Source organism: Anastrepha ludens, chromosome X (assembly GCF_028408465.1).
Source record: "Anastrepha ludens isolate Willacy chromosome X, idAnaLude1.1, whole genome shotgun sequence".
Classification (NCBI taxonomy): Eukaryota; Metazoa; Arthropoda; class Insecta; order Diptera; family Tephritidae; genus Anastrepha; species Anastrepha ludens.
The window spans coordinates 69280081-69292808 of NC_071503.1; the positions used below are offsets into that span (position 1 = coordinate 69280081).

General features: G+C 34.9%; 1 protein-coding gene across 1 annotated transcript; it reads left to right on the top strand.

Annotated features, from left to right (window-relative positions):
- The first annotated feature begins 6371 nt into the window (after positions 1 to 6371).
- LOC128870188 (uncharacterized) lies at positions 6372 to 6938 on the top strand. The gene has a single exon (XM_054112782.1). It carries the CDS (start codon positions 6372 to 6374, stop codon positions 6936 to 6938), a length of 567 nt encoding a protein of 188 aa, XP_053968757.1.
- The last annotated feature ends 5790 nt before the right edge of the window (positions 6939 to 12728 follow it).

Sequence of the window (12728 nt, forward strand, 5' to 3'; positions counted from 1 at the left end):
CATGCGCGCACTTGACGAACAGCAGCTGCGGCTGTCGAGCATTTAGAAAGACATATTTACATACATATATTTTTGCATACATATGTACGATGCCGCGGGCACTCGACTTGACAAAAATTGAAGATTTATCAAATATTGGCAAATAATTCTACGCGAAATATTCAAATATTGACTATTTTCGAATTGTCGAGAAAATTGGCATATGGGCGGCTCGTTTTATGAATGAAAGTTCTTGCTCTTAGAACTATGAGCTCGAATTTATCAATGAATTTTTTGAAGATGAGTTTTTGTTGCACAGTACAATAGTTGAAACTGTTCGGCGCCGCCGCGACTGTTCAGCGCTATGGCAACTAGAATGATGGCCGCTACGCCTGCGTCTATGACTGCATTTTGTTCTTGTAGTCGCTAGGCATAGAATTTTAGCTTTGAACGACATACGCATTTTGAGGAATAAAGCGAATGCCCTGTGTGTGCGGTTGTATGTACATGCATATGTGTATATTAATAAGCATTGTTTTGCTTGAATTCAATATTTATATTTGCATATGCCATCTTCCTGTGTGCCTGGTAATGAAAATGTAATGAAGCGTTTTGTATACAGAATTTTTTGATTTGATCGATTGATTGATATATAGATATAGTTAGGGATCAGGTGTGCATATACATACGCACATGCACATGCGTCGATGCATATGCAGAAGAAGTTGTTTTAGCATTTGCAGGAATTCGATCATTCGAATATTTACATCCTAATTATTGCATGAAATATGATAAGGCGATGCTCGTGAGGTAGGTCATGTTGCTTCAGTGCATACATATGCGTGCAACACTATATTAAAGATGCAATAGAACTTAGTTGTCCCATATATGTATGCAAATACGTTTCTTTGAAGTTTTCTTTTATTTATTTTAAATTTTAAAGTTTTGTACTATCTATAAAATGCATACATATATGAATTATTCCCTGTAATATACATAGGTAAATTTAAAAAATTTTCGTTTGGCACAGGACCAAAAAATGCATATTCAAATGCACATAAATATGATAAGGCAATGCGTCGTGAGGTAGATCATTGTTGCTGCAGTGCATGTGCACATACATACATTTCTAACACTATAAGAATTGAAGATGCAATTGAACTTTTGCACAAATATAACTAACAAAATATATGTATGTATATATACATATATTGATATACATACATATATTCAATGCTCTTTGAATTTTTGTCTAAAATTAATTTCGACTCGAAAAATTAGTAAAAATTTTCATCAAATTTACTAAAACGCACACAACAAAATGTGTGCATTAAAGTTACTTTGATTTTAAATCTTGGATTTTAAATCTTTATTTGGTTGTATTTGTTTGAAAATACAAATTGAATAAATTTTCGTTTACCAAGGGAACACAAAAATGCACAAGCAAATGCCTTGCAAAATGCCGTCGGCATTTGTCAATTTGATTTCATACAGAAACCAAAAACTGAGCAGAGCCAATGTACTTGTACATAATTCACTGTAATCAGGTCTGTTAAGAACTTCCCCGCCTTCGAGTTAAGCGAGGTGAAATAGTGTTCGCGGTTTCACTTCATTTTTGACAATTCACACTATTCGTAGCTCGTGAGAATTCTCTATATTTAACGTTCTCTGTACTGTGTGTTGACGAAGAAGTAAAGGAGAGTTTAACCAAACAAATTTCCACATGTGTCTCTTCAATGTGGCAAAGTTTGGTTAAAATCGGTTGAGCCATTCTCCGTAAAGTTCATCACAACGCGAAAAACGGCTGAATTTATATATATATAGATACATACATATACTGCCTATGAAGTGAAAGATACAGTGGGACCCGAGGTAGAGGAACGTGTTTGTCGCCAAGTAATTTGCGAGTACTATTTTTCGGTTTGTTTTCGGGACTTTTTCAAAAACAAAACAATGTAACTAAATTGCGGTTTCTTATTTCAACCGTAATAAATTCAATATTATATTTAAAAAAAAAATGTTTTTTCGACAATACAAAATTTGTTTGAGCAAATACTCAATTGTTCGCTGCTTATTTTCGTTCTCGTTTTCATTGGTTCTGGTCAAGTTTCAGCTATTATACATTTCAGTAGTTATCGCTTTCGTTTTTGTGCTGAGGAAATCGACGAAGAAGACATTGCCCGTGGAGAGTTAGAGGACTTAATTGTAGAAACAAATCCATTATAAAGTCCATTCTGGCGAGAAATAAATCGCCAATTGTCAAATCATCTTTTATTGCACCTCACAGCTCGCGACTACCAAAAATGTCGATACATTCAAAGGAGAATATTCCGAATTTAAAAACTTTATGGGTCTGTTTGAGAGTTTCGTGCACAATGATCCCACAATCCCGGATATTGAAAAATTTAATCATTTAGTATCATGTCTATCCGGTGAAGCCTTAGGGTGCGTGCATGTCAGAGATGCGATAAGCGATAAGAGCGTCGATAAGAGCAGCGACAAAAGCATAGCGTCGAGCTTTAGTTTTGTGTGGTGTATAAAACAGAGCTGCGATTAGAGCGTTAGTTGCATTTGCAATTTAAGTTTTGAAAAGTGAAGAGCTATAATATTTATAATAATGAGTGATTCAGAGGAAGAAAATATGTTGTTGTTGACGCCTACTGCTGCATATTATCATCTACATAATACTGTAAGGGAAAAACGTCAGTTTTCGGCGCATCCTATAAACCAAGCAAGACTAGAACTCGGAGAATTTCACCATCTCTATAATAGTTTGAGACAGGATCCAAAAAAGTTTTTCGAATATATGAGAATGACAAGCGATACATTCGGTTATATTCTGTCCCAAATTTCGGATCGACTGCAGCATAATTGGCAAAACTGCCACAACAGACCAATCTTGCAAGAGGAGCGATTGATGCTTACAATAAGGTACATACGTACGAATAATTTTATTGGAGAAAAATTAACATATTCAATGGTAAATAACAAAAAAAAAAATGAAATATTTTAAACATTTAGAATATTGTGAATCTAAATCGGATATTCATTGTTTTGTGCATTGTCATCACATCTAGCCGTGGTGTTTTCAGTGTTACATTCAATATAAATAGGTATTGATTTATTAACCAGTTCATGTGTCAGCTACAATACTTTGCCACAATTTATCCAAAATGAACCTGTTGTGGTGATTTGAATCTTTTTGATCCCAAATTGCAGTTTTTAAAAATACTGCACTTATAAAATCTTCTGTGTCCATCATCGATAATAGCGAAGAAATTACTAGCCTACAATTTCTACGCTCTTATCGATGATAGCGAGCGAAGAGTGAGCTAGCGCGCTGCTCCGACATGCACACTTCTATTAAAATACATGCATTAATTTTCTACGCTTCGCTCTTATCGCTTATCGCATCTCTGACATGCACGCACCCTTAGGCACAGTGAAATCCTTCCAAATGTCGGAAGAAAAATATCCAAAGGCGGTGGCAAGTTTGAGAAAGGTTTATGACAATAAATGCCTGATATTCTTTAATATAGTGTCTAAACTTTTTGAATTGTCAAAAATCCAAAGGCCTTCTGGGTCGTCTTTGGGATCAATGATTGATACAGTGTCTGCAGTATATGACTCCCTTTTATCGCTGGGTGACGATAAGCTTATTTCAAATGCGATGTTGATTCACATAGTCATGTCGAAGGTTGATTCCACTACTCGGTCAAAGTGGGAGGAGCAACGTGACTATGATAAGCTGCCGCTTTGGGCTGAGTGTGAAGCTATGCTAAATAAGAGATACCAGCATTTATCAGCTGAAGAAGGCCAAACAATGAAGATACGCGGCAGAAAACAAAAAATCAACAACTGCGACACTCAAAGATCACACATTTATCGCGACAAATTCCAAACTGCCGACTTGCCTTCACTGTGGTTCTAAGGACCATTATTTAATAGATTGCCTAAAATTCCAAGCGCTTACTGCATCTAAAAGATTTGACTTTGCAAAATCTATTTCCCTGTGCATAAATTGTTTGCGCAAGGTACATACGGTCTCAAAGTGCAAAGCAGATCGCTGTGGTGTATGCAACCGTTCGCATCACACCATGTTGCATCAATATCCGATCTCTTTGAGACCGAGTCTCAGCCTTCGACGTCACAGGCCATGCATATTAGCAGCCTGCCTGACCGAGTCATGTTAGCTACAGCCGTAGTTAATGTAAAGGCCAGCTCCGGTGTTAACGTGCCAGCGCGGGCTCTACTTGACTCCGGTTCTCAAGTCAACTTTATGACCGAAGAGCTTATGCAGAAATTGCGAATCCGAAAAGAAAAATTCGCTCTAAATATAGTTGGAATTGGCAATTCAAATAAAAAGGTCCTAGGCAAACTAAAAACCTATATAAAATCGAGGATCAACAACTTTGAGTTTTCGGCGGACTTCTTTTAATGTAATGCGTTCGATATCAGTCAATCACCCAGATCGGACTGCAAACACAAATGGCTGGATAATCCCACGAAATAATGAACTAGCAGACCCAAGTTTCTACAAATGTCAGAAAATAGACATACTTTTAGGAGCTGAAATATTCTTTGATCTGTTATCGGTGGGTCAGATCAGAACCAGCCCAAGGCAGCAGAGTATCTCAAATTGGGGCATATAAGTCCAAAATATAATCGACTCCCGAGTGAGCCGCACTATTTCATTCCGCACCACTGTGTGTTAAGACCGCAGAGCACAACTACCAAGCTACGCGTAGTTTTTGATACTTCGAGTCGCACATCAACACAAGTTGCGTTGAATCAAACCTTGATGGTCGGACAGATCGTTCAAGAGGAGCTTTTTTCGACCCTCCTTCGTTTTCGATTGCACAAATATGCCATGACTGCCGACATCACATACGGCACTGCGCCTGCACCATTTCTCGCCACACGGTGTCTGCAAATGCTAAGCGACAAAAATAAAGCCAAATATCCGCTCGGTTCCAAAGTCATTCGGAATGACTTTTACGTCGACGACTTATTAACAGGATCCGACAGTATAGAAAGCCTCACCCAGATACCACAGGAAGTAAATACAATTTTAGAATCGGCAGACCTGAAATTAGCAAAATGGTTTTCTAATCATACAAGCTCATCGGATAGTGAGAGTCTCCAAAAATTATTGCAGCACAGCTATACTGATTCCACCAAAACGCTGGGAATCCACTGGCAGCCGAAAGATGACATTTTTCGCTTCCTTCTGGAAAATAATTTTATTGACCCTCTTGGTTTGTTAGCCCCGCTAGTCATGATGAGTCGATAGTCGTAATATGAGTCGATTGCATTGCGGCTTGACACTAGCTCGCAAAACTTTAAAGCCAATTTGTTGCAGCTTCCATCAATTACCATTCCTCGGTATGTTAATACAGAGTCGAGTGCCAGCTGCCAAATTCATGGCTTTTCCAATGCTTCAATAAGAGCGTATGGCTGCTGCGTATATATACGTAGCCGTTGCAAACTTTCGTCGCAAATAGAGTGTCCGAGATCCAAGAGTGGACCCAGAATGTGTCGTGGCGTCATGTGCCCACAAAATCAAATCCAGCGGATCAAGTGTCTCGGGGTTGTAACGTGGACGAATTGGGTAATTCAATATGGTTTAGTGGTCCACAGTTCCTAGAAGACTCTGCTACATGGCCAAAAAATGTCAACTTCAGTCTCTCTCCAGAACAAGAAGCACTCGAGAAGAAGAAGAACACAATTACGTTAACTGCAATCAAAGCCACAACAAATCCACTTCTCGAAATAACTGACAGGTTCTCATCTCATAGAAAAGTGCTTCGGATTTTCGCTTAAATACTCAGATGGCTTCGAAAAATACGAGAGCGAAAAGCAGAATCTGAAATAATACCCACGGCAAAGGTATTACAATTGAGTTTCCTTAAAATTGTCGAAATAGTTCGACATTTTGAATTTAGGGATGAAATTAATAAATTATCGAAAAATAACGTACTTCCCTCAAGTTTGCAGAAATTAACTCCATTTCTGCATGAAGGTGCGTACTGTACTTTGTGAAGGTGCGGTTCCTACATTTTCGTAATCACCATGCCGGTCCAAAGGCATTGGTATCGCATCTGCGAGAAAAAATATGGCTGGTAAATGCTCGAGAAGCCTGTAGTCGAACTGTAAGAGAATGCATTCACTGTTTTAGTTATATTATAAGCCAAAATTACAAGGTCGATTACTGCGGGCCCATTCACGTAACCTTAAAAATTCGCGGTCGCCCTCCCGTGAAAATGTATATTGGCATTTTCGTGTGTTTCGCTTTAAAGGCAGGTCATCTGGAACTTGTAACTGATTTAACTGCTGATAAATTTATTTTCGCTCTCCGAAGGTTCATTGGGCGCCGAGAGATGGCAGCTAAAATGTACTTCGTCAACGCGAGGAGGCCGAGGGAGCTCCGGGAAGCCTTTCTGGCACAGAAAGAGGAGATTCTCCAATACGCCGCCGACGAAGGATTCATCTTCGCCGTCATACCTCCGAGGGCACCCCAATTCGGCGGCCTATGGGAAGCAGCACTGAAGTCGGCCAAACATCTGCTGATGCGCGCCGTAGGCAACGCGCTGTTAACCGCCGAAGAAACCGCAACGCTTCTCGTTGAAGTAGAAGCGGTACTGAGCTCCCGACCGCTCGCACCACTCAGCAACGACCCCAACGATGGCGAGGCGCCAACGCCGGCGCATCTACTAATCGGTTGCCTCTTGCGAGCTTTGCCACCGGAGAAGGTACCCGACAACCTCAGCCGCTGCTTAGAGAGATGGCAGCTTGTTTGCTCTCTCAAGCAACAATTTTGGCGCGCGTGGTCGAAGAGCTACCTTCTGGAGCTTCAGCAACGTAACAAATGGGTGCACCCGCAGCCCAGCGTCCAATCAGGCCAAATCGTCGTCCTCCACGAAGACAACGTACCCCCGCAGCAGTGGGTGCTGAATTGAGTAACCGCAACCATTCCCGGAGCGGACAGAAAAATTCGCGTCGCAGACATTGCTACAAGATCGGGTGAAGTACGCCGCCCTATCCACAAACTCGCCGTGCTGCCGGTGGACAACAAAAATTGAAGGCTATTGGATTCCTTCAAGGTGGCCGGTGTCAAGCCAGATTCTGGCAAATTACTTTAATAAATGGTTTTTCAATAAGGGCGGGTAGATGTTGAAATGGAATAAAATGGCGTTTGCTGTGTGGCACGTAGCGCCGTCCTGCTGGAACCACATGTCGTCTAGGTCCATATGGTTCAATATGGGCCATAAGAAATTGGAAGGGCCACCACGTCTACCGAAAAATGGGCGCAATGCGCGCAACGTTTGCGTTAATGAACACTCATTTTGATAATAAAGTTTTATCATTTGAACGTGCTGTTCAATCGTGTAACTTTCCATGATGATTTGGCATAAACAATTGAATAATAAACAAAAGATTTGACAGATGTCACCAAAACAAAATGGCTGCCACAGGGCGCCAAAATCGACCCGCGCCGATTGAAAAACCCTTTATAATAATATATTCTAAAATTGAATTTAATAAATGAAAATTAATAATAAATTTATAATTTATAATTAGATAAATGAATAAAATAAAATACATAAATATGAAAATGTGAATGAATAAAATAAAATATGTAAATGTAAATTATATTTATGCTTAATATTAAGTTATTTTCTATTTTTACATTACTGTTTCTCGCTTTCGCTACCTTCTTTACCTGTTTCTGTTTACTTTCGATCATTGACTATTTCTACAGCTATACTTTCCGTTCTTTCCATTCCTATTTACTTAACTACATCTCTCTAAATCTCCACGTACTGTTCTTCCATTTCCGCTATTTATTTTATCTTAGTTTTAGGACTAATATAAGGACAGAACATGGAAAATAAAGTCAACTTTAGAATTGTTAATCGGACGAGTGCGGTGTTCCTTTTTAATTACGCGACGCTACAAGCAATATTCATTTTAGTTCGCGCTTCCCCCCTTATAAAGTTTTTTGAAACAATTTAAATATATATATCATATAAACTATTTGCATCTCAATATAAAATATAACTTGTTAATTTTTTAGAATCGTATATATGTACCTTTAAGAGAAGCTTCTTTTTTACTTAATGTATGAACTTGTTCTACAACATCCTCATGTTCACTCTGTGAACCGTTTCCTCCGGAAACGTAATAATAACAATTATTAGCTTCAGCATAGTTATGTGAAATTTGTGATATTCCACCTCTAGTTCCATTTTCATAAAATTCATGTTTATCTTGATCTGTTAATAATTAATAATTACTTAAGTGTGGTGAACTTATATAATGTATAGGGTCTAAGTAATAACACAGGCCGACAAAATTTAACCAACATTCAGACCCAGAAACCAGACTATATATTTCCGAAGGTTTATGATGCGCTGAATCCAAATCTGGCCTCAGAATTGCTCTATTAGTTTGAGTTTTCGAGATATCCTAACCTAAAAGTGCAAAAAACCCCATTTTTGCCCATATTTGAGGTTATGTAGCCTTGCAGATGTTTTCTTTCACCAAAATTAAAGGATGGCATCTTTAAATACAATCCTTCTTTTTTCAAATGGCGTTTTGTTTGCTCAAATATCATTTTTTTCGCAGAGATATCGCATTTTGAAATTTTCATGTTTCGAAATTTTCCTACACCTGAAAATCGATTAAGATAACATAGACATGATATAGTCGATTACTAATTTTCTTGAATTGAGGTTTATTTTTCTTAAAATTTTGTCTCACACCATAAGTGTGCTGACTCACCACACCCCTACACTATCTAACCTTTGGGTACCGAGTCACACACAGCCCTAACCCCTAGTAACCACCCCTATCATGCCGCAAGCAGGCTTACCCACAAACTCCAAATTTACATACTATTAATCCATATATTTCAGGCCCTCAAACCCAAGAAAATTAGTAATCGACTATATCATGTCTATGTTATCTTAATCGATTTTCAGGTGTAGGAAAATTTCGAAACATGAAAATTTCAAAATGCGATATCTCTGCGAAAAAAATGATATTTGAGCAAACAAAACGCCATTTGAAAAAAGAAGGATTGTATTTAAAGATGCCATCCTTTAATTTTGGTGAAAGAAAACATCTGCAAGGCTACATAACCTCAAATATGGGCAAAAATGGGGTTTTTTGCACTTTTAGGTTAGGATATCTCGAAAGCTCAAACTAATAAATTAATTTTAGTTATCAATCCGAATTTTGCATGGACAGAGAAGCAGATATTAGTTTAAATTATTTCGGATACTTTTCCTTGTAGACTAGTGTAATTTTTAAAACATTCTTTTCTAAAATTATCAAACACATCACTTAAAAGAATAACATCTAATTTTAAATACCAATTATGATAATCTTTAAAAGTTTTACAATTAAAATGTTTCCAAAATTTCTTAGCAAATCTATAATCTTTATCATTAATATTTCCATTTAATTTTGAGTTAAAATCTCCATGATTTGGAAGTTCTGTTATACTTAATTTTTTATAATCATCAATAAATTCATATGGATATACACTAGGCCGGGTCGATTTGTGGGGAGGCAAAAAAATCGCCCATTGCTCTGTGAAAATCATATTCTAGGGATCAAAATAAGAAACTTTGCCGAAGGAACCATACCTCTAAAACGAATTCTGATGTCCCCCAATTTGGGTCGAACTGAAATGATTGGATGGGGAACCCCCCAGGGGAGTTCCAGGGGGTGTGCGACTGGCATGGGTGGATCGGCCGTCCAAAGTTAGTGGGGGTCGGTACATTTGAACTCGATTGGAGCACTCTAAATAGGTCAAAGTGGGATTTTTCGTTCGACCCAAATTGGGGGACATCAGAATTCGTTTTAGAGGTATGGTTCCTTCGGCAAAGTTTCTTATTTTGATCCCTAGAATACGATTTTCACAGAGCAATGAGCGATTTTTAAATCGACCCGCCCTAATATACACCTTTTCTAAGTAGATAACATTTATCTTTTAATGATAAATCTTTAAAAACGTTACTAAAGTTTTCTAAATGATTAAAATGAATAAGTTTTTTATTTTTAATATTACATACTGAACACTTGCTATAGGTTAGAATTTTACTCTCATTATTTACATCAAGATTCTTCCAATACATAGAATTTATAGTTCTTATTTTATATACGTTATTAACATCTAATAAATTTTTAACAGCTTTATCTAATGAAGTACAAACAAATTCCATTGAATCTATAACTCTTAATTCTATTTTTTCGTATACAATATATAATTCTAAATCTGTTGAATTACAATTACGACAAGTGTCTCTTGTTATTAGATTATACTCATATTTACATTTGCCATTTTTACATTTTAAATAATTATTTTCTTCTACAACAACACCTTTTGTAATTTGATTAAATTTTTCAGTACTTGTTTCTAAAACACTAGTTTCTGTTTTTGGATAAATCTCGTCTAAATACTTTACAAATGACTTTGAATCATAACCTTTTAAATTATGAATAACAATTGGTAAGAATTTTGGTATCTTTAAATTTATATTACATTTATTACACAGTGCCATTCTATATTTACTAGTTGAATGATCGTGATCTCAACATTGTACAATATAATATCTTTAGAAAATGAAATATTACAAATTTCACAATTTTTAGTATTATCAAATTTTAATATTGATTCTTTATCTTGAATTAGATTATTTGTTTTTCTTACTTTATTATATTCTTTAGCATATTCCAATAAATCATTAAAGAATGATATTAACAATCTTTTTTTATTAGAATCATTCTTTGAAATAAATTGTGTTGAATAAGAATTGTGTGTGAATAAGTGTTATAAATACCATAACTATTTGGAATGTGTTCATGAAGTACTCGTAATATTATTTCACAATTGTCAGATTTTCATGTATTAATTTTTTTTCAAAGTACATTCAAAATCAGCATATAAAGTATATGGATGAAATAATTCTGCTCCATTCGATTTATATTTTAAAATATTTTCACCTTCTTTAGGTAACTCTATATTTTGAATAATATCATTATCATCTTTTAATGTGTAACATATTTTTATATGTTCTTCCAAGTCATTCGTTGTCTTACATTTTTTAAAACATTTATTACAAATATTTAGATGCTTATCATAAATATTTGTGAATTTTACCACTTAAAAATGCAGATAAATTAATATATTAATTAATACAAAATAAGTTTTGTAGTTTTCTTTAGTAATATTTTCTTCTATATATAATACATTAATATGTTTTCTAATTAATCCATTAACTAAAGAACCAAAAGAATTATTTTTATACAGTAGTTTAATTTGTTCAGTTGTATCATTTTCTTGTGAATCAAAATTCATTGTAATATTATTGTAAAATAATCTCATATTTTTTTAATTTTTTCTTCATTAATTATAACTGGATAATTTAAATTTAAGTTTTTAAATTTATCATCATTTTCTTAATCTGCAAGACATTTTTTATATTTTGTTGGTCTTTCTGGATGAATTTTTAACGTATCTTGATGAATAGAATATAAGATACAATATAAAATACAACACATTTATTATATATTTTTAATGTTAATACATTTCTACATGAATTGCTCAATAATATCAAAATTATAATTATCAAAATTTTCAAATACATTTTGAATAACTTCTTGGTTATGTTTTTCTGTTGAAATATTTATTAAACTTAATAAATTATTTTTATTTTTATTGTACCAATAATTTGGTAGTTGAAAAATATGTTTATTTTCTCTAATATATTTTTTTATAGTTTTTAGATTTTTAGATTTTAACTCTTTAATATTAATTGGATTCATTTTTCTTTATTTATATAAAAAAAAAATTTTTAACACGTTGACTGCCAAGGCCATTTTCAGAAAACTGGCCAAAAATGACATTTTGATTTTTTCACATTATATTACTAAAAACTCTATTTCTAGATCATTAGTATCATCAAAAATCAAAAATGATGTTTTTTAAAGGAGAAAAAAAGGAGAATTATCTCGTAGTAGGTAGGTCCTTTTTTTCCTAAAAAATAACATCATTTTTGCTTTCTATAGTATTTCGTTTTATAGTTATTATTATTTATTATAATTATCATAATTTTATTATTATTTTCTTTCTTTTTAGATTTATAAACATTCTCTAAAATTACTGTTATAATTATCAAGAACCCAATATGGATAAGAAAAGGTCACTGAATCAAAGTGAAATTGAGTACAACGCAAATCTAAGTGATTCAGAAGATGATTTCAGCGATGGTAGTAACGACTTTTATGAGCCTTCTGAGAATACAAGTGATAGTGCAGATGAAGTCATCTCCGAACCTGAAGACGTCTCCGAATCTGATAATAATGACGATGATTTTCAAGCAACAACGTCAAATGAGAATGATGATTTGTGGACAGAAGTTCAACACAATCCTGAATTATTTCTTTTCGAAGAAAATGTTGGTGTGAAATTAGATACATAAAATTTTACAGTATCTACAAACGCTGGTGGATTTATTTTTTTCGGATGAGTTTCTTGCATTACTGGTAGAACAAACTAATTTATATGCTGCGCAAGAAATTGCAACATTGGAAAATGGGAATCCAAATGCTATAAAAAAATCTAAAAGGATATCAAATTGGCAAGACGTAAGTGCTACAGAGATGAAAGTTTTTATTTCACTTTTATTGCAAATGGGACCTTGTACTTTTCCAACAATAGAACATTACTGGAACACAAA